The sequence below is a fragment of the Oncorhynchus gorbuscha genome, unplaced genomic scaffold (assembly GCF_021184085.1).
Source record: "Oncorhynchus gorbuscha isolate QuinsamMale2020 ecotype Even-year unplaced genomic scaffold, OgorEven_v1.0 Un_scaffold_1578, whole genome shotgun sequence".
Lineage (NCBI taxonomy): Eukaryota > Metazoa > Chordata > Actinopteri > Salmoniformes > Salmonidae > Oncorhynchus > Oncorhynchus gorbuscha.
This window is the reverse complement of record NW_025746313.1, coordinates 60,618-84,440: the sequence shown is the minus strand read 5'-3', so window position 1 is coordinate 84,440 and position 23,823 is coordinate 60,618. Positions and strand designations below refer to the sequence as shown.

The following is a 23,823-nucleotide window of genomic DNA, read 5'->3' as shown; positions in this document are numbered from 1 at the left end:
TTTAAAAAATACATGTAATTTTTTACCTTTATTTAACTAGGAAAGTCAACAAATTCTTATTTTCAATGACGGCCTAAGAACAGTGGGTTAACTGCCTGTTCAGGGGCAGAACGACAGATTTGTACCTTGTCAGCTCGGAGGTTTTGAACTTGCAACCTTCCAGTTACTAGTCCAACGCTCTAACCACTAGGCTACCCTGCCGCCCCAGGGTAGCCTAGTGTTCTTGTGCTGGGCCTCCTGGTGGTTGGTGAGACATTTTATAAAGTGCATTTTACAGACATTTGATACACTCTGATAGTTTGGACAGGAATCCTCTTCCATTAGGTAGACAAATAACATACTCAAACATACCTTCTGGCACAACAGAGTCCTCTTGTATCAAGGGTTCATATGGAAAGAGAAACCAGAAGCAACCTTTTACAAGGGTTGATACCGTGTGCTCTACCATGGTTTGTGATTTATCACTCACTGACAATACAATAACAAATCCTGAATTCCTATCTGGGAAGGAGGACAGCAATAGAGACACTAAAACAATTCAAAAACTAAGTTCAGTCCTCTTGTCTGAGCAGTTAGTTCTCCATTCCACTTATTCTATTGGGGGCGGTAGCCTAGTGGTTAGAGTGTTGGACTAATAACTTTAAGGTTGCAAGATCGAATCCCCAAGCTAACAAGGTACAAATCTGTCATTCTGCCCCTGAACAAGGCAGTTAAACCGCCATCATTGAAAATTAGAATTTGTTCTTAACTGACTTGCCTAGTTAAATAAAGGTCAAATAAATAAAAAATATCATGGCATTTAGCTAGGACAGGAAGTACTTAACTAATCTTCCCAGACAGTCTTTCTGCGGAGACTGTGAAAAGCAGGGTCATGTTCACTAGGCATGAAATGGAAAGAAGCAGTCTGAAATGGGGAAGAACTATCTGAATAACATCTTGAAGCGTTTTGCAACAGTGTGCCCTAATGGACATGACCCTGGGTGCTCACCTTGTCTGAGTCTTCTGGCTTGAAACAGCTTGAGAAGCAGCAGTCCAATGGCAAGAGAGCCTACTACCACACATACAGCAGCCACACTCATGTAACTGTTCTTTGGAATTTCCTGTTTATCCGCAACATTTCCAGGAACCTGGTGCTGGTCTCGTACTGTAACACACAAAATCAGACTCAATATAATTGAAAATCACATCGCATTCAGGTGTGCAATCAACTAGGTCATGTTTGTAGGGTAAGTCAATTTATATTGGATACTAATAGAGGTTAATGTGAGAAAAGCAAGAATTCTTGATGGATCCTCTGCACAGTGGAAATCATGATGCAAAAAGGAGAATACTAAATGGTCAGTGTTAGGGTGTGAGGAAGGCACTTTGAATTCAAAACTATGTGTAAAGCCCTTCGTTTTTCCTGACTGGGAAATACTCAGGGCCCTACCTATAAACGTTGGACTCCAAAAGCTTTGAGCTCACCTGTGAGCTGACCTGTGAGGTTAACTGTGAGCTGACCTGTGACATTCAGCATGAAGTTACAATTTGTGATTCCACTGTCAGTGTTCACCACACACTCATACGGACCCTCGTCTTCAGGCTGGGTTTCTTTTACCAACAGGGACACAACTTAGTCTTTCTCATTGGCAGGTGGAATGGGAAGCTGATATTTTGGGTTCAGCTGCAACCTGGGATTGAAGGATTGTTGATTGAACATGTTGCATTTGAACACAGGTTCACCTCTGTGAAGACCATTCTGGTCCAGCCTCCACCACACGACCTTCTCTATGTTTACATTACCAGGAGATATCCCATTGAAGTTCACAGAGCACTCTAGGACTGCATCCTTCCCAGAGTCCACCTGGATGACCTGCTTCAACTCTGGACCCTGACTTAGACCTGTTTAAGCAATAGATAGAAAACTAAATTAAACAGGACTGTAAGTACAGAAAATGTTAGATCTGACAAGTGTAGTTTGGATAAAACAAAACTCCTAGACCATTCAGTGTGAGCATTTTGGAAGTTACGTTGGTAGAAGTATTACAAATTGTGCCTGCATAATGCCTTACTTTTGCATGTCTCCTTCCCAGTGATGAGGAGAAACAGGAGAGTGGACAAGCTGAAGACCAACGCCATGTTAGGGCCTTTCTCCTTTGTAGAAAACAAACAGGGGTTCTGAGAAACAGTGGTCTCTTCACAGGAAAGGGTTCACACCTGACAACAATCAGTGGTTGAGACTAATTAAAATCTGAGAGCCAACGTAGATAGCCTGAATAATATGCATTGACTAATACAAGCATTGACTCAACATGCTATTTGTGCTTACTAAGCGAGCAAGGTCAATGTACAAAAAAAATACAGTCTCACACTATATACACTCCCAACAATTTAAAGAGTAAACCTAACAACCAACGTTTTGGGAAAAATCTAATTTCATTTGTCAAATAATACTTGTCGACTAACAGTGAAACGGTTACTTACGGGCACTAATCAACAATGCCGAAAACGAAATTAGAGAACAAATTAAGACAGGCAATACAGTGAGTTTTAAAAAACTCACTGCATTGCCGAAACAATTGTTCTTGGGTTGACCCATTCAATTGTTGGGAGCATATGGTGTGATTTTACTGTTAGTCAACACCTCTACAAACATGTGGGTGTGTCATGCGTTTTTCTAGACTGTTCAGTTACGACCAAAAATTACAGCAGCAATAAACAAAATACTTGCAAATTGATTCCAGTCTCCCTATAGTCCAGTCCACATGGCAAATCTCACAAGCTTAAGAAAATACTTTCACTTTGTGGTTCAGCCTCGTTTGACTGTTCCCAGCAGTGGGAAGGAGGGGGGGGTAAAGTCATTCCCACGCCCAATGTGTTCCAGACGGTATCAGCTCCACCATGTGGACATTATTATAAAAGTGCTTTGGAAGTGTCTTAACATGTAAAATGGGATTTATCTGTAAAAAACAGGCTGACCAAATCGTTACTCAGATCTTTCACTTATGGCTTCAAATAGTTGGTTTACAGTAAATTATCAGTGTGGTATAACATGCATAACTAAAACCATTTGAGAGCCACATAAAATACATCTTTCCTCCGATAAAAATTAAACCAGGAGCAAAATGAACAAATTCATATCAATCTTTATTGTATTTAGAAATTCACGCAACAAATCTTTTTTTAATACTTTTCTTTAACATTTGCAACAGGGCGAGAATGAGACAAGCAAAAACATGCCTTTTTCATCAGGCGCAATATAGGCACACTACAGAATGGACTGACATGGGGGGAGGGGAAAAAGAGATACATAAAGTGCTTCTGTCAACGGTTCTCTTTAATTAGAAAAAAAAGTAAAAACATGAGGGGGTTGGCAGGTAGGGGGGAAAATTCCATGGCTCAGAGGGGACGTGGTGGATTGTATTAGACAGTGGGGAAGAACAGTGGGACTGAGGTGGGGAAGGGGGAAATGGGGGCAATTCTTTCAAAAATAAAAACGTTCCAACAAAACCAGACCTCAACCCAGGATGAGGCTGGACATGCCCCCTGGGGGGTTTCTTCGGCCGGAGGGGGCGGCTGCGTTGGCGGCAGCTCCCGAGGGGGCAGAGGGCTGTGGTGCCTCCTCCTTCTGCTCCTTCTCTTCAGGTTCCTCGGGGCAGTCTCCTTTACCACACAACACAGAGGAGACAACACTATCAGGGTCATCACTACCTGGCCCACTGATCAGAGATCTGATATGACTCAGGTTGCGTTCACACTGGCAACCGAACTGATCTTTGGCCCAATTATTGGCAAGAGAGTGGATCTGATTGCCCAAAAGGACAATTCTCGTAATAAAAAAGAAGAAGAAAATCAGTATTGGGCTGCCTGTGTAAACACAGCCTATGATCTAGCCATGCTAGAATGGAGAGAGGCACAGCACTTAAACACTTCTATCTTCAACAAAAATATAAAATGCTGCATGAAACAATTGTAAAGAATATACTGAGTTAAATTTCATATGACCCAAAATCAGTCAATTGAAATCTATTATTTAGGCCCTAATCTATGGATCTCACAACTGGGAATACAGATATGCATCTGTTGGTCACATATACCTTCAAAAGAAATGGGCCTTGGGATCTTGCCATCTAAGCATTACAATTGTGTTCGTTGTCCTTAGCTTATCTGCCTATAACATAACCTCGCCGGCACAAATGGGGCACACTGTTCACAACATTGACAGTTAGCAAACCACTTGCCCACCATACACATGCTCAGCGGTTGGACATACTGCCACATTCCCTAAAACATTGGAGGTGGCTTATGGTAGAGAAATTACAATTAAATTATCTGGCTACAGCTCTAGTGGAAATTCCTGCAGTCAGCATACCAATTGCAAGCTGCCTCAACTTGAGACATCTGTGGCATAGTGACAAAACTGGCCTTTTACTGTCCCCAGCACAAGGTGCACCTATGTAATGAGCAGGCTGTTTAAATCAGCTTCTTGATATGTCACACCAGTCAGGTGGATGGGTTCTCGTCAAAGGAGAAATGCTCACAATAAGGGATTGTTAACAAATTTGTTCACAATGAGAGAAGTAAGATGTTTCTTCATATGGAACACTTCTGGGATTTTATATTTCAGGTCATGAATCAAACACTTGACATGTTGCGTTTATATTTATGTTCAGTGTAAATATCATCCAAACCTTGAATTGATAGGATATCTGATAACAGTAGCACTTTGGTTGAAGCAAGGACAACCTGATGGGTCCTGCTACCACTTTCCAAATGACAGCTCAACAAATAACAAGGGATAGATTCAGAAAATGTGTTGCTTTCAGTAAAATATGCATAAATGTACGAGCATAACTCAAATCAAAGCAGATGCAATAAATTGAACTCAACAGTCCTCCATGAGGCAAATGTCATCTGTAATGAAATCACACTGCTAGAGGCTGTCAATTGCCCATTAGTGATGTAGAATCTCAAAGTCAAATTTCCTGAGGGCCATTACAGTATGGAGTCGGTAGGGGCTTACAGCAGCACGTAGGCAAAGTGTGTTAAACCAGTGTTTCTAAGCCTATTTTATCAAGGAACATAAAGCTGTGTTTCTTCCTTCAGAACACTGCTTGGATTACATTTTACACCTGAGAATTGTACAACATCAGTGTCAGTCAAACACTTGGAGGGACCAGACAAGATCCTCCCAGGGTCCGCTGCCAGTCCAGTACCATTTCAAGCCCCCGTATACAGTGCTTAGACAAGACCATAACAGCGGAACGGATGTAGTATCTATTTTTTTAATGCACCAAGATGTGTGAAGCCTTAACCCTGCATTATCCAAGAACACACTCTCACTAATGTTAGCAGCACCTGGAAGTTAATAAATAGCCTTGCTCGTCATAGGAACAGCATTCTAACATTACAGAACAGATGACTGACCACAGGCATTATGAAAGGGCACAACTGGATCAAAGAGAATCTGATTGAGTTGACTACAAGGTGTTCCCTGAAACTAAATTATTTTAGTAGCAGTCAAAGGTTTGAACACCTACTCATTCAAGGGTTCCTTTATTTTCACTATAGTAAATAGTAATGGTAAAGACAAACTATTAAATGGCATATGAAATCATGTAGTTAAAAAGTATATTTTTCAGGAACCTGGCTTTCAAAAATAATTGGTAAAAATCCAAATAACTTCACAGATCTTAAGTGTAAAGGGTTACAACAATTTCCCATGCTTGTTCAATTAACCATTAACAATTCAGGAACATGCACCTGTGGAACGTCTGTTAAAACACTAACAGCTTACAGACGGTAGAAAATTAAGGTCACAGTTATGAAAGCTTAGGACACTAAAGAGGCCTTTCTACGGATTCTGGAAAAACACCAAAAGAAAGATGGCCAGGGTCACTGCTCATCTGCATGATATTGCCGTAGGCATGCTGCAAGGAGGCATGTGGCCTGCAGATGTGGCCAGGGCAATAAATTGCAATGTTCGTACTGTGACGCCTAAGACAGCGCGACAGGGAGACAGGACGGACAGCTGAACGTCCTCGCAGTGGCAGACCACGTATAACAACACCTGCACAGGATCAGTAAATCCGAACATCACACCTGCGGGACAGGTACAGGATGGCAACAACAACTGCCCGAGTTACACCAGGAACGCACAATCCCTCCATCAGTGCTCAGACTGTCCGCAATAGGCTGAGAGAGGCTGGGCTGAGGGCTTGTAAGGCCTGTTGTAAGGCAGGTCCTCACCAGACATCACCGGCAACAATGTCACCTATGGGCACAAACCCACCGTCGCTGGACCAGACAGGACTGGCAAAAAGTGCTCTTCATTGACGAGCTGCGGTTTTGTCTCACCAGGGGTGATGGTCGGATTTGCGTTTATCGTCGAAGGACTGAGCACTACACTGAGCATTAGAGGCCTGTACTCTGGAGTGGGATGGATTTGGAGGTGGAGAGTCCGTCATAGTCTGGGACGGTGTGTCACATTATCATCGGACTGAGCTTGTCGTCATTGCAGGCAATCTCAACGCTGTGCATTACAGGGAAGACATCGTCCTCCCTCATGTGGTACCTTTCCTGCAGGCTCATCCTGACATAACCCTCCAGCATGACAAGGCCATCAGCCATGCTGCTCATTCTGTGCGTTATTTCCTGCAAGACCGGAATGTTAGTGTCCTGCCATGGCCAGCGAAGAGCCCGGATCTCAATCCCATTGAGCACGTCTGGGATCTATTGGATCGGAGGGTGAGGGCTAGGGCCATTCCCCCCAGAAATGTCCAGGAACTTGCAGGTGCCTTGGTGGAAGAGTGGGGTAACATCTCACAGCAAGAACTGGCAAATCTGATGCAGTCCATGAGGAGATGCACTGCAGTACTTTATGCAGCTGGTGGCCACACCAGATACTGACAGTTACTTTTGACGCCCCCTTTATTTCAGGGACACATTATTGAATTTAGGTTAGTCACGTCTGTGGAACTTGTTCAGTTTGTGTCTCAGTTGTTGAATCTTATGTTCATACAAATATTTACATGTTAAGTTTGCTGAAAATAAAACGCGGTGACAGTGAGAGGACAATTCTTTTTTTGCTGAATTTTAGAAGTAGCAAAGTAGCAACCCTTCACCTTGATGACAGCTTTGCACACTTGACATTCTCTCAACCAGCTTCACCCGGTATGCTTTTCCCAACAGTCTTGAAGGAGTTCCCACATCTGCTCAGCACTTGTAGGCTGCTTTTCCTTCACTCCGCAGTCCAACTCATCCCAAACCATCTCAATTTGGTTGAGGTCAAGTGATTGTGGAGGCCAGGTCATCTGATGCAACACTCCATCACTCTCCTTCTTGGTCAAATAGCCCTTACACAGCCTGGAGGTGTGTTGGGTTATTGTCCTGTTGAAAAACAAATGATAGTCCCACTAAGCACAAACTAGATGGGATGGCGTATTGCTGCAGAATTCTGTGGTAGCCATGCTGATTAAGTGTGCCTTGAATTTTAAATAAATCAGACAGTGTCAGCAGCAAAGCGCCTCCACGCTTCACACTGTGAACCACACATGCGGAGATACTCTGTTCACCTACTCTGCATCTCACAAAGGCACGGTGGTTGGAACCAAAAATCTCAAATCTAGACTCATCAGACCAAAGGACAGACTTCCACTGGTCCAATGTCCATTGCTCCTGATTCTTGGCCCAAGCAAGTCTCTTATTGGTGTCATTTAGTAGTGGTTTCTATGCAGTGATTCGACCATGAAGGCCTTATTCACGCAGTCTCCTCTGAACAGTTTATGTTGAGATGTGTCTGTTACTCGAACTCTGAAGCATTTATTCCGGCTGCAATTTCTGAGGCTGGTAACTCTTATGAACTTATCCTCTGCAGCAGAGGTAACTCTGGGTCTTCCTTTCCTGTGGCGGTTCTCATGAGACAGTTTCATCATAGCACTTCATTGTTTTTGCGACTGCACTTGAATAAACTTTAAAAGCTCTTAATTTTCCAGATTAACACATGAAGGTCAGTCAAAGTAATGGACTGTAATTTCTCTTTATTTATTTGAGCTGTTCTTGTCATAATATGGACTTGGTATTTTACCAAATAGGGCCATCTTCTGTGTACCACCCCTACCTTGTCACAACACAACTGATTGGCTCCAACACATAAAGGAAAGAAATTCCACAAAATAACTTTTAGAAAGATACACCTGTTAATTGAAATGTATTCCAGGTGACTACCTCATGAAGCTGGTTGAGAGAATGCCAAGAGTGTGCAAAGCTGTCAAGGCAAAGAGTGGCTACTTTGAAGAATCTCAAATATTAAATATATTTTGATTTGTTTAACACATTTTTGGTTACTACATGATTCCATATGTGTTATTTCACAGTTTTGATGTGTTCCCTATTATTCTACAATGTAGAAAATAGTACAAATAAAGAAAAACCCTTGAATGAGTAGGTGTCCAAACGTTTGACTGGTACTGTACATAAATACCATATATTAAAATACTGCCATTCGAAATGGAACCAGAGATACTTACCATTGCTTGCCTGCTGGCACTCCTCAACCTGTCAGATGGAGAATAATAACAGTCAGCATTTTACTTTATTTTGGCTGAGTCATTTTATTACATCAACGGCATTTAAGTCAGTTCAAAAACACAGGACTGAGAATCACTGAAAACCATCCATGACAGCAGACTTGTAGAAACCAAGTCAAGCGTCTTATCAGTGGAAAACACACACATTACATCTATGAATAAAACAATGGCCGACATGACAGTGACCCCTCACCCTTACCCCTAAAGGAACGTTGATGGAGGTGATGACCTCGTCTGTCTCATTGTTTTTGGGGAAGAGGAGCGGCTGCTGGCACCGTCTAAGGGGGGCGGATGGTTCTCCGTACAGAGTACCCTTGGCCGTCCCGCCTACGGAGAGAAACACCTAGTTAATAAGTGATGACTCAGACTTCACAAATGAGTCAGAGCAGATGACCTCACTACTAGAGTTCTGTAAAGCAGACCTCCTCCGGGAGAACTACCTCCTGTAGGTTTTCCAGCACACCTGATTCTACTAATTAGCTGCTGACCAGGACCTTGATGAACTGACTCGGGTGAGTAACACAACAGGGTTGGAGTAATAGCCTGCATACACAGTAGCTCTCTGAGAGAAGGGTTTAGGTCAGTGATAGTGACTAGTGTTAGGCCTAATGATAGTTAATGGAGTGTCAATGCTAGAAGTGCTAATAAAAACATGACAGTTTCTATACGGTTTGTTTCCACTTTATATTTCATTAATCAAAAGGAACTATTTGCTAGGAACTATTTGCCAAGATGACATGAGAAAATGCAGAAAACCACTAATGCAAACAAATCCGATGGCCTACCTATCAGTCTCAGACAGATACCAACAGACCAAGCAGCAAAGCAGCCAGTGGATGTAGGCTAATCCAGACTAATGCTGAGCCATTAAACTTATCATTATAAAAGCAATCAAATCTTCACATAATCACTAGTTAACTACACATGGTTGATGATATTACTAGGTTAACTAGCTTGTCCTGCGTTGCACGTAATCAATGCAGTGCCTGTTAATTTATCATTGAATCACAGCCTACTTCGTCAAATAGTGGATGATTTAACAAAATTGCATTTGCGAAAAAAGGACAAATGTACCTAACCATAAACATCAATGCCTTTCTTAAAGTCAATACACAGAATTATATATTTTTAAACATGCATATTTAGTTAAAAGAAATTCATGTTAGCAGGCAATATTTACTAGGGAAATTGTGTCACTTCTCTTGCATTCATAGCACGCGTGGTCAGGGTACAGTATATGCAACAGTTTGGGCCGCCTGGCTCGTTGCGAACTAATTTGCCAGAGTTTTACATAATTATGACATAACATTGAAGGTTGTGCAATGTAACAGCAATATTTAGACTTAGGGTTGCCACCCGTTCGATAAAATACGGAACGGTTCTGTATTTCACTTAAAGAATAAACGTTTTGTTTTCGAAATGATCGTTTCCGGATTTGACCATATTAATGACCTAAGGCTCATATTTCTGTGTGTTATTATATTATAATTACGTCTACTATTTGATAGAGCAGTCTGACTGAGCGGTGGTAGGCAGCAGCAGGCTCGTAAGCATTCATTCAAACTTTACTGCGTTTGCCAGCAGCTCTTAGTAATGCTTGAGGCACAGCGCTGTTTATGACTTCAAGCCTATCAACTCCTGAGATTAGGCTGGCAATACTGAAGTGCCAATTAGAACATCCAATTGTCAAAGGTATATGAAATACAAATGGCATAGAGAGAAATAGTCGACGCGAAATAATTCCCATAATAACTTCAACCTAAAACTTCTTCACTGGGAATATTGAAGAACTGGGAATATTGAACCACCAGCTTTCATATGTTCTGAGCCAGGAACTTAAACGTGAGCTTTTTTACATGACACATATTGCACTTTACCTTTCTTCTCCAACACTTTTTTTGCATTATTTAAACAAAATTGAACCGGTTTCATTATTTATTTGAGAGTAAATACATTTAATGTACTATATTATGTTAAAATAAAAGGGTTCATTGTTCATTCAGTATATATATATAAATAAAAATCATCCGAATAATGTTATCGTCTTTTTTTGGTCCTCCAATAATCAGTATTGGCGTTGAAAAATCATAATCGGTTGACCTCTAATTTGAACCTAGCTTTAGACAATGTGGACAGAGTGTTAACACTGCATGCAGCTGTCGGCTCTGGCAGTGAGAGGTTACAGTTAACACACACATGCACACCACATTCTCCACACTTCATGCGTGGGCACGGATACACCACTACACCAGTAAATGGATTACTACATAAAGGGGTGACTACAAAAAGAAAACCAGCCACGCCACGGACACCGACGTCTCGCTTTCAAACTAAAGACCTTCTTTGCCCGCATTGAGGATAATACGGTGCCACTGTCGCGGCCTGCTAACAAGGACTGCGGACCCTCCCCCTCTCCGTGGCTGACGTGAGTAACGTGTTACCCTTCGCAAGGCTGCTGGCCCAGATGGCATCCCTAGCCGCATCCTCAGAGCATTACCCAAGAAGACAAAGATAACTGAACTAAATGACTACTGCCACGTAGCACTCACTTCTGTCATCATGAAGTGCTTTGAGAGACTCTTCAAGGTTCATATCACCTCCGACTTACCTGCCACCCTAGACCCACTTCAGTTCGCATACCGCCCCAACAGGTCCACAGACGATGCAATCTCCATCACACTGCCCTATCCCATCTGGACTAGAGGTCAACCGATTAATCGGAATGGCCAATTTCAAGCATTCATAACAATCGGAAATCTGTATTTTTGGGCGCCTCTGGATAAGAGGAATACTTACTGCCAAGATTAAGTTTACTACCAGCCTCATTTACTGCTGATATGGCAGACTTGCTTAAACAAATGTGGTTTCTACTGACAATTGAGATGTACAAACTATGGCATTGAGATGTACAAACTATGGCATTGAGATGTACAAACTATGGCATTGAGATGTACAAACTATGGCATTGAGATGTACAAACTATGGCATTGAGATGTACAAACTATGGCATTGAGATGTACAAACTATGGCATTTAGATGTACAAACTATGGCATTTAGATGTACAAACTATGGCATAAAGGGACAACAAGCGGATAAAAAGTGATCCGTAATTTCGATTAAGACATTAATGAGCAAGCGACAACAGACGTAGTCAATATAACTATTTGTTCAGCACTTTTGAAATGTACAGCGACAGAATTCCGAACATGGGCCGTTCTTAGTGTACTCCCTGTGAGGCACCTTGAACGCCGTTTGAGTCTTTGCGTGTCAAAAAAGACAAGTCATATAACACTATTTGACGCGTTAAATAAGCTTTTAATGTGACCCGTCAAATAACACAAGTCTATTTTAGAATGTTGTGTGTGCTGAATTTGCACGTCCAAGCCAAGCACCACAACTATGATGTTTTTACAATACTGTGTTGGTGAAAATAGACCAAATTATTAGGGTGAGGCACATGGGCTACTAACAGCTTACGACACAACATACACTTAGTATTACTTTCTTAGCTACAGTATACACTTCTCCCTGGCATATTACATCATTTATGCAGCAGCATACAATACATTTTTGGACTCACCTTGTTAGGGTGGCACAGCAGTCTTTTGGACAAAATTTGTCAAAGTCGGGCATTCTCTGGATTTATGGTGGGAACTGGGGAGGGGGGGGGGGGCACTGCCGCTCCATTGAATAGCAGGCTAACATTAGTGGTTTCTTTGCAACGCTTGCAGTTTGCCACTTATTCCTTAAAAATGACTCATTGTTGAATTTAACATTGTGCAATCTTTATGTACAATGGCCGATGAGCACCAATACAATTTATCTATAATTTCTCTTCATTATTTCTCTTCGTATGACAAGGATTAAAAAGGATTTGCCAGTAGATTGTCGACAACTAATTACTGCTTGCTAAGACTTGGAAAGTAAGATGTTGACATGATCAGTCCAATCAAAGCTACTGTAGATGTAATGTGATTTGATGTAATGGGCACTTCTAACATAACTCTATGGCTAAATTTGAGCTCTAACCTTGGAATTGGGGATGACGTACTGTCCAATGAGTGACAGAAAACTGAGCCAATCAAGTGCAACGCTCTGTATTTTCCGGTGGCTAGCCCCACCACCACCACTGAAAGCACTGAGCTAAGCTGAAACAGCTGCATTTTTAGAGCTGCCTTAAGAAAGACATTTTATTTTTTATTTTTTAAAGAGACCATGGTTACAGTCCAAGACACCCTTCCCCTCAGCCATCAAATTAAGTGGACACTTCTGATGACGTATCATGACCACCCTTGCCGGGTAATGAGTCACTCGTTCATCTCTCCGTACCTGTTTTTATTAATCACCCAACTTCTTGCAAATTATTTAAATAATAGTCCTGTACAAGGTATTTCCATAGCTGGTAAAGAAATGATTACAAGCCAGCTGGCTGATGATACTACTTTTTCTGACAGACGCTAACCAAATTCCCATATCGATCAATGTGATACAATCCTTTTCCAAAGCATCTGGTCTATATCTTAACATTAATAAATGTGAACTCATGGCTGTCATGGCTGGTCCTTCTGTAGCTCAGTTGGTAGAGCATGGCGCTTGTAACGCCAGGGTAGTGGGTTCGATCCCCGGGACCATCCATACGTAGAATGTATGCACACATGACTGTAAGTCGCTTTGGATAAAAGCGTCTGCTAAATGGCATATATTATTATTATTATTATTATTATTGTCAAAGATTGTGTGACACCTTCATATTATGGTATTGCAGTAAAAGAAGAACTTACATATTTAGGCATAACCATTACAAAGGATCAGAAGTCTAGAGGCTTACTAAACTTTAACCCTCTTATTAAAAAACCCCAGAAGAAGCTAAATCAATGGCTACAGAGGGACTTATCTTTAAAAGGTAGAGTCCTAATAACCCAGGCTGAAGGTATCTCTAGACTAACATATGACACTATCTTTATATCTTGACAGTAAAATAAGCAAGGAGATAGACCAGATGCTTTTCAACTTGTGGAGAAACCGTACCCATTACATTAGGAAAACTGTTGTAATTAACACTTGTGAAAATGGTGGACTAAATGTTCTGGACTTTACTACTTTAAATAATACTTTTAAGATCAATTGGATAAAACAATTCCTAAGAAGACCCACTTCTATCTGGAATTTTATTCCTCATGTCTTCTCTACTTTTGGTGGCCTTAACTTCATGTTGTTTTGCAATTATAATATTGACAACAAAAAAAAGTTAAACTTTCTGCTTTTCAACAGCAGGTTCTTGTCACGGTCCTTAATTTATAAACACAATTGTTCTCCACACAGATATTATATATGGAATAATCGGGATATATTGTATAAAAATACTTCTTTGTTTTTAGAATATTGGTTCCGAAGTAATATCCTATTGGTGAGCCAACTGGCAAATGCAGAGTGTATTTTACTCAGTTATAAGAAATTCTTATCACTTTACACGGTCCCTGTAACACCTAAAGATTATGCAATTGTTTTAGATGCCATTCCCTCAGGTGTTTCTCTGTTATTCTGGAACGTGTCAAGACCTGACCCTCAGAGCCTACCTTCTATTGACCCTGTTGACTCATCAGTAGGAAAGATTTCTCTTTTGGTCCATTCAACAACAGAGCAATATAAACCTTGTTTCAGCAGGACCCATCTTGTCTGAGGAGTTAGTTCTCCATTACACTTATTCTACAGCAACATCCTGGCATTTAGCCAGAACAGAAAGTACTCTACTAATCTACCCAGTACTCTGCATTCCTCTCTGCGGAGACTGAAAAGCAGGGTCATGTTCACTAGGCATGAAATGGAAAGAAGCAGTCTGAAATGGGGAGGAACTGAATAACATCTTGAAGCATTTTGCAACAGTGTGCCCTAATGGACATGACCCTGGGTGCTCACCTTGTCTGAGTCTTCTGGCTTGAAACAGCTTGAGAAGCAGCAGTCCAATGGCAAGAGAGCCTACTACCACACATACAGCAGCCACATTCATGTAACTGTTCTTTGGAATCTCCTGTTGATTCGCAGCATTTTCAGTGCTGGTGTCGTACTGTAACACTAACGCACAAAATCAGAATCATTATAAATGAAAATCACATTGCATTCAGGTATGCAATCAATTAGGTCATGTTTGTAGGGTAAGTCAATTTATATTGGATACTAATAGAGGTTAATGTGAGAAAAGCAAGAATTCTTGATGGATCCTCTGCACAGTGGAAATCATGATGCAAAAAGGAGAATACTAAATGGTCAGTGTTAGGGTGTGAGGAAGGCACTTTGAATTCAAAACTGTGTAAAGCCCTTCGTTTTTCCTGACTGGGAAATACTCAGGGCCCTACCTATAAACGTTGGACTCCAAAAGCTTTGAGCTCACCTGTGACATTCAGCATGAAGTTACAATTTGTGTTTCCACTGTTAGTGTTCACCACACACCTATACAGACCCTCGTCTTCAGGCTGGGTTTCTTTGACCAACAGGGACACAACTTTGTCTTTCTCATTGGCAGGTGGTATGGGAAGCTGATATTTTGGGCTCAGTGGCATCCTGGGATTGGATGATTGTTGATTGGATAGGTTGTATATGAACACAGGTCCACCTCTGTGAAGACCATTCTGGTCCAGCCTCCACCACACGACCTTCTCTATGTTTACATTACCAGGAGATATCCCATTGAAGTTCACAGAGCACTCTAGGACTGCATCCTTCCCAGAGTCCACCTGGATGACCTGCTTCAACTCTGGGCCCTGACTTAGACCTGTTTAAGCAATAGATAGAAAACCAAATTACACAGGACTGTAAGTACAGAAAATGTTAGACCTGACAAGTGTAGTTTGGATAAAACAAAACTCCTAGACCATTCGTTGTGAGCATTTTGGAAGTTATGGTGTTGGTAGAAGTATTACAAATTGTGCCTGCAAGAATGCCTTACTTTTGCATGTCTCAGTCCCAGTGATGAGAAACATGAGAGTGGACAAGCTGAAGACCAATGCCATGTTAGGGCCTTTCTCCTTCGTAGAAAAACAAACAGGGGGTTCTGAGAAACAGTGGTCTCTCCACAGGAAAGGGTTCACACCTGACAACAATCAGTGGTTGAGCCAAATTAAAATCTGAGAGCAAACGTGTATAGCCTGAATAATATGCATTGACTAATGCAAGCATTCACTCAATGAACATGCTCTTCTTGCTTACTAAGCGACCAGGGTTGGGTAGGTTACTTTCTAAATGTAATCCGTTACAATTATTAGTTACCTGTCCAAAATTGTAATCAGTGACGTAACTTTCGGATTACCCAAACTCAGTAATGTAATCTGATTACATTCCGTTAGACAAATGTATGTTACCAATTGAACGACATCTATTGCCGGATACATCAATGTTAAAGTTTACATATGTGGCCATATATGGATGTTAAATTTTACTTTATGGGTTGGCTATGTAGGCTTCTTTTTATTTTTTAAGGTAAGTTGACAGAGAACACATCCTCATTTACAGCAACGACCTGGGGAATAGTTACAGGGGAGAGGAGGGGGAATGAATGAGCCTATTGTAAACTGGGGATGATTAGGTGATCGCAATGGTATGAGGGGCAGATTCTTCTAACCCATCGCTTTGTGCTACATATAATGATACGATGAAATTATATCTTTACATTAAAAAGCTAAATCTATCAGAATTCCAGTCATTCCAATAAATGTTATACCCCTTGATCTTCAAGAATAGGACTTGGAAATATGGAAGTATCAAGTGGTGTGGACTCGAGTCACATGACTTGGACTTGAGTCAGACTCCAGTCACAAATATGATTACTTGCAACTCAACTTTGACTTGAGCCTTTTGACTCGAACTGACTTGATACCCTCCCCAAGCCCAAATATTAAAGATTATGCTATTTTAAAAAGTGTGCAGCGCATCAACTCTTCATTTAACTGATTACAGTTTGAATCGGACAGCAGCCAATCAAATTGTGCAAGCTGAGAAAAAAGTTGCGCGTTGCAGTGCAGAGGAACGTCGGTGGCTGAAATCAGATGGAGCCCTTGGAAAGATAACCAAAATTATTATTTTCGAATATAAAGACTACGCTGTAGTCAACAAAAAATGGATTGCAACTTGCAAAACACGCGGGAAGAGAATTAAAGACAGAGGCGCAACAATTTCCAACTTTGTTCGACATTTGAAGCTGCACAAAGAACGGTAAATCGTGGCTAATATAGCCGACAGCTATATATAACTTTATTAGTGTAGCATGTAGGCTAACGTAACGTTAAATCAATGAACCTCCACACAGTCAGTCAGTGCGGGAACGTGATCATTGCATTTGTAGAGGACTGCTAATTCTTATGTAGGTGACATTACACTACTATAGCTGGGACAACGTATTTTCATAGTAAAACAGGTTGGGCCCCATACAGGATATTTCTCACACACAAACTCACTTAGATCATCCAGAACACTGTCACAACAGGATACTCCTAGCCACAGGTGCTAGCCGGCAGTTCGGCCACAACTCCCCTGAAGATAGGGACGGCACACACATTACACACGGACTCTTGAGGACAGGACAGGGACGCATACGCTCTTACACACTGACCCCAGAAGACAGGGACGACGCACATACAATACACACATAGCTGCCGAGGACACCCAGATAAGACACCCACAGACTGGCAGAAAGCCTAGACTTAGAGACAAACTAGCACACACACATAATCTCCCTCCCAGCCGAACATTGTGTGACTGAAGATAGCGCACACACCAGATCTCCTTTTCAGCTGAACATGGTGTGACGACCAAGAACAGGCATGACGGACAGACAACAGAGCCAATGCCGGATGACTACACCCCAGCCTGATCCAATCCGAAGATCCGATCTCCTAGAAATCAACCTACTTTCTGTTGTGTATATGAAGCTTGTACTCACTGTTAGCAAGGTTCCTTTCTGCTAGTCTCTGATGAGCTAACAGAGGGGCCCGTATATACGCTGTACCAGATATCTTTACTCTGAATAAACCTGTCGTACAATCTACCACCTTGTCTGAATCGATCCTTAACCGGCTCACCCTTCTACATATCCTTTTATCAACACACCCAAGATTGAGCTACAACTGGCTAGGCAGGTGGTAGCCTAAATCCTGCCTGATGTTACTGCTGTTCCTTAAACCATTGACATACGACTGTGCCCTATAGCGATCCTAGATAGTCGATCGCTAAGGGGGGGCGTGTCTTTCTCATGGCTACCCATATAAAGTTTATTTGAAAAATAAACATATATATATTTGTAAAAGCATTCATGATTTGCCTAAATGTAATATACTAACTATTACTCTTGTTAAAAATATGAAATTGTATTACATTTGTTGAAGAGCACATTATGACTTGTTTCGGACTCGAAACTCAAAGTTTAGGACTTGAGACTTGATTTGAGACTTGTTGGTCTTGACTTTAAACTTGACTTGGACTTGTTTGTCTTGACTTGCGACTTCACTTGAGACTTGAAAAACAATGACTTGGTCCCACCTCTGGGAAGTATAGATTAGCCAAATTGTTTTACCTGAGCATGACCCCAAAACTAAGGATTTATTAGGCGGCCCTACTCTGTTGTTTATGATTTTGTTGTCATGAAGGACTGATTGGGCTCATTGATTCGAGTTGAAAAATAAATGCTGCGCTCATGGAACGGCATGCTTTGCCAAGAGTGTGCAAAGCTTTCATCAAGGAAAAGGGTGGCTATTTTGAAGGATGTAGAAAATAGTAAAAATAAAAACCCTTGAATGATTAGGTGTGTTCACTGGCCGTCCACTGGTTGAATTTTTTTTTTTGATTGGCAGCTTAAACTTCTTGAATTAAACTATTATTGGGTTGAAATACACATTTAGATTTGTGAACAGCCATCCACAACAACCATAATCCGTAAGGCACAAATAGCTAAATGAGAGAGCTGCAGTGTGTTTCACATCAATGCGCTAACGTTATGTAGATCTAAATAATAAGTGATATCCCTATCACCGTAGACTACACCACTACGATCATCTTCACCTCCAAGCGTTTATTCACATTTGATCATCTTTGCATGCCGACAGAGGTCAAAGCATTGGAAGAGATATCTTGAACTGTAGCCTACACAAACCTATTCCTGTTTTCCCGCGATCCATCAAACACATTTAGTGTGTCATCATAGTGATCTCTGATTTGTGGTCAGACTCGCTCAGGTGGAACATTTTTATATTTGAGCCTTTTTTCAACGCTGATTTGAATGTCATTGCGAAAACAGAAGTGTCAACGACTTTTTTTCGCAAACATCCTTTCTGAATTGAAAAGTAATCATCTAGTTTTTCGAAAGTATCGGTAATCTGATCACAATATTTTTCCTTGTATCGTAACGGATTACAGTTAGCGTTTAGTTTACATGTAATCCATTACTGCCCAACCCTGTAAGCGAGCAAGGTCAATATATAAAATTAAGTCACACTATATATACACACCCAAAATTGTAAAGAGTAAACCCGATGTAAACAAATTGAGTGGTCATGTGATAATGAACTAGAATGTATCGGCCTGAACGTTACACTGTCTCCCCAAATGTCTTTTACCCTCATTGGAATGTATAGGCCACCTTCCACCAAAAGTGTGTTTTTTGATCAGTTTAATACCATGCTTAGAGAATGTGATTTTTGGGAAAGAGGTCATCTTAATGGGAGATTTTAACATTAATTATGAAGACAAGTGTTGTAGGAAAACGCTCAAACGGATCACTAATACCTTTGACCTTACACAGCTAGTTAAAGGGCCAACCAGGGTGACTTGTTGCTCTAAAACACAGATTGATTTGGTGTTCAGTAATAAACCAGAGAGAGTGACTAAATCATTCAATATGGTTACTGGGCTGTCTGATCATAATCTGACACTTATAGCCAGAAAGCTGTCTAAGAGCAGGTTTAACCTCTCTACTGTTAATATAATAATAATAATATATGCCATTTAGCAGACGCTTTTATCCAAAGCGACTTACAGTCATGTGTGCATACATTCTACGTATGAGAAAGCCGGATCAACTCAGAATACCTAAGAGTGAATTAAACTATTTTGAAAAAGCAATTAAGGGAATAAACTGGAATGATCTCTTGTCCTATACAGACGTGGAAGCTGATAGTCAGGTTTTTCTATCCACAATCCAGACTACAATAAATGGCTTCCTAAAGAAAATCAAATCCAAACCTGGCCAAAAGAGCACTCTTCCTTGGCTAAATGGAGAAATCTGGAAATTGATGAAAGAACGAGATTATGCTCTAAAAATAGCCCTAAAATCTAAATTAGACCATGACAGACGTAGGTTTACCATGTTGAGAAATAAGGTGATAAAAGAAATCAGACAGGCCAAGGCAAACTTTTTTATTAACATAATTGGTGAAGCAAAGGGAAATTCTAAATTGATATGGGAGAATCTAAAAAAGTTAACAGGGAAAGACCATAGTAACACTGCAAAAAGACTAGAAATCATGGTGAATAACAATCTAACACAGGATGCAGTTGAAATAGCAACAGCCTTCAATTCCTACTTTATTGACTCTGTCAGGTTACTGACACAGAACCCCTCCACTGATTTCTTGGGCTCAGTGCTAGTGAATGACACTCAACCTGTCTTCATCATAAGGGAGGTTTCTGAGTCAAAGGTGAACAAGGTGATTAGCTCACTAAAGAACTCTAAAGCCAAAGATGTGTTTGGGATGGACTCTACCTTTCTTAAAAACTACAAAGAGTCACTCATTGGCCCCATTACTAAGGTCACCAACACATCCATTGGTCTCGGTGTGTTTCCAAGGGTATGGAAGTCGGCCATAATAACGGCCATCTTTAAATCAGGCGACCCTGCTGACGTGAGTAACTACAGGCCCATTAGTATACTTCCTGTGGTGTCAAAGGTTGTTGAAAAGTGTGTAGCAGAACAACTGATTGCCGACCTCAACAACAGCCCCTTCACATTACACTCCATGCAGTTTGGCTTCAGAGCGAAACACTCCACAGAAACGGCCAACTGCTTTCTTCTGGAAAATGTGAAGTTACTGGGGCCCCTCCTGTTCAGCCTGTACATTAATGATCTGCCTTCTGTCTGTACTGGGTCTGAAGTTCAAATGTATGCAGATGATACAGTGATATATGTGCATGCAAAGAGCAAACAACAAGCTGCACAAGAACTCACTACTGTAATGGTCCAGGTTACAAAGTGGCTCAGTGACTCGTGTTTGCATCTCAATGTGAAAAAAACTGTTTGCATGTTCTTCACAAAGAGGGCAACGGATGCTACTGAGCCAGATGTCTATGTGTCAGGGGAGAAGCTCCAGGTGGTATCCGATTTTAAGTACCTTGGCATCATACTTGATTCCAACCTCTCTTTTAAAAAGCATGTGAAAAAGGTAATTCAAATAACCAAATTCAACCTAGCTAATTTCCGATTTATACGAAATTGTTTGACTACAGAGGTAGCAAAACTGTACTTCAATTCTATGATACTCCCCCACTTAACATACTGCTTGACTAGTTGGGCCCAAGCTTGCTGTACAACATTAAAACCTATTCAGTCTGTCTACAAACAGGCTCTCAAAGTGCTTGATAGGAAAGCCCAATAGCCATCATCATTGTCACATCCTTAGAAAGCATGAGCTCTTGAGTTGGGAAAATCTTGTGCAATACACCGACGCATGTCTTATATTCAAGATCCTAAATGGCCTGGCTCCCCCTCCACTCAATATTTTTGTTAAACAGAAAACCCAGACATATGGCAGCAGATCCACAAGGTCTGCCATGAGAGGTGACTGTATAGTTCCCCTAAGGAAAAGCACCTTTAGTAAATCTGCATTCTCTGTGAGAGCTTCCCATGTCTGGAATACATTGCCATCAGACACACATAACTGCACCACATATCACACTTTCACAAAATGCTTGAAGACCTGGCTAAAGGTCAATCAGATTTGTGAACGTGGTCCCTAGCTGTGTGTTGCCGCTTTCCATGTTGTCTGTTGTCTGTAGCTTGTGAGGTGTGGAAACACTTTGTTGCTTTTATGAATTTTGTTTTGCTGCTTTTTGTTCTATGTTGCTCTGTCTGTATGCTATGTCTTGCTTGTCCTATGTTGCTATGTCTTGCTTGTTCTATGGAGCTATTGTCTATATTGTAATTGTTTTTAATAACCTGCCCAGGGACTGCGGTTGAAAATTAGCCGGCTGGCTAAAACCGGCACTTTTACTGAAACGTTGATTAATGTGCACTGTCCCTGTAAAAATAAAATAAACTAAAAAACTAAACAACCAACGTTCTGTCAAAAATGTAGTGTCGACTAACAGTTAAATGCTTGCTTATGGGCACTCTCAACAATGCAGAGAGAAAGACATATTAAAATAAAACGCGCAATAAAAGTTATACAAGAATAAAAACAATAAAAACAAATTCCTGCGTTGCCGAAACGATTGTTATTAGGTTAACCCATTCATTTGTTGGGAGCATATATTGTGCAACTTTACTTTTCACTTTTCACAGTTTTACTCTGTTTGTCAGCACCTCTACAAAAATGTTTGGGTGTGTCATGAGTTTTACTATACCATGTTCAAAGTCACTAACAAAAGTTAAGGCTGCATGAATCAACAAAATAATACTTACCATTATATTCCAAACTCCCTATAGCCCCAGTCCTCATAGCAAGTCTGTTGAGCCAAGAAAATACTATCACTTGGGGGAAATACTTTCACTTTGTGGTTCACCCTCATTTGACTATTCCCTGCAGTGGGAAGGAGGGGGCAACTCATTCCAATGCTCAATGTGTTTCCTGACTGTATCAGCCCCATCATGTGGACATTCTTTTAAACGTGCTTTGGAAGTGTCTTAACATGTAAAATGGGATTTGCTAACTGTAAAAAACAGGCTGACCAAATCTTTCCTCAGATGTTTCACTTTTGGTTTCAAATAGTTGGCTTATAGTAAATTATCCTGTGGTATGCCATGCCTATCTAAAAACATTGATGTTTTTAAACCTATATTTAACTGGGCAAGTCCGTTAAGAACAAATTATTATTTACAATGACAGCCTAGGAACAGTGGGTTAACTGCATTGTTCAGGGGCAGAACAAGACTTTTACCTTGACAGCTCAGGGATACAATCTAGCAACCTTTCGGTTACTGGCCCAACGCTCTAACCACTAGCCTACTGCTGTTCTAGTCTGTCGACTGTGTGTGTGTGTGTGTGTGTGTACATAGGGGCTCTAGTCTGTCGACTGTGTGTGTGTGTGTGTGTGTGTACATAGGGGCTCTAGTCTGTCGACTGTGTGTGTGTGTGTGTGTGTGTGTGTGTGTGTGTGTGTGTGTGTGTGTGTGTGTGTGTGTGTGTGTGTGTGTGTGTGTGTGTGTGTGTGTGTGTGTGTGTGTGTGTGTGTGTGTGTGTGTGCATAGGGGCTCTAGTCTGTCGACTGTGTGTGTGTGTGTGTGTGTGTGTGTGTGTGTGTGTGTGTGTGTGTGTGTGTGTGTGTGTGTGTGTGTGTGTGTGTGTGTGTGTGTGTGTGTGTGTGTGTGTGTGTGTGTGTGTGTGTGTGTGTGTGTGTGTGTGTGTGTGTGTGTACATAGACTAGAACCCCCTATGTCAAGTGTGTGCGTACACATAGGGGTTCTAGTCTGTCGACTGTGTGTACGTAGGGCTTTAGTCTATGTTTCTGTATATGTGCAGGACAGTTCTCTAGTCTATGTCAAGGTCAGAGACGTCGCTCTGTGTGATGGTGCTGTTGCGGATGGTCTTAGCATTAGTGAGATCCACACAAAATACATCTTTCCTCCGATAAAAATAAAATCAGCAGCAAAATGAAAACAAATTCATATAAATCTTTATATATATATATATTTTTTTTAACCATTTACAACAGGTGGAGAATGAGACAAAAAAAAAGAGGGGGGGCAGGAACGGGGGCAAATTCCATGACTCAGAGGGGATGTGGTTGATTGTATCAGACAGTGGGGAAGAACAGTGGGACTGAGGTGGGGAAGGGGGAAATGGGGGCAATTCTTTCAAAAATAAAAAGTTCCAACAAAAGCTGACTTCAAGCCAGGATGAGGCTGGACATGCTCCCTAGGGGGGGGCTGCTGTGGTGCGTTTACACAGGCAGCCTAACTGATCTTTGGGCCAAATATTGGCAAATATGGCAGATATGACAGATGTCATGATAGAAAACAAAAGGAGATCAATTACCCCATTTAAAAAAGGCTGGAAG

The 23,823-nt window shown here is 41.2% G+C and overlaps 1 protein-coding gene across 7 annotated transcripts; it reads right to left on the bottom strand.

Moving 5' to 3' along the window:
- Positions 1 to 3,107: 3,107 nt before the first annotated feature.
- On the bottom strand, positions 3,108 to 22,354 carry LOC124023299. Of its 7 annotated transcripts, none has more exons than XM_046337808.1 (8): positions 17,501 to 17,771; positions 17,016 to 17,091; positions 15,512 to 15,655; positions 14,957 to 15,337; positions 14,485 to 14,640; positions 8,767 to 8,894; positions 8,508 to 8,535; positions 3,108 to 3,642 (listed from the first exon to the last, which is right to left on the bottom strand). In XM_046337808.1, exons 3-8 carry the CDS (start codon positions 15,573 to 15,575, stop codon positions 3,497 to 3,499), a joined length of 903 nt encoding a protein of 300 aa, XP_046193764.1. In that variant the 5' UTR covers positions 15,576 to 15,655; positions 17,016 to 17,091; positions 17,501 to 17,771; the 3' UTR covers positions 3,108 to 3,496. The 7 variants fall into 7 exon arrangements, with proteins under 7 accessions (XP_046193764.1, XP_046193766.1, XP_046193760.1 ...); XM_046337810.1 differs by having other exon boundaries at positions 15,512 to 15,590; XM_046337804.1 differs by lacking the exons at positions 17,016 to 17,091; positions 17,501 to 17,771 and adding an exon at positions 22,229 to 22,352.
- Between the last annotated feature and the right edge of the window lie 1,469 nt (positions 22,355 to 23,823).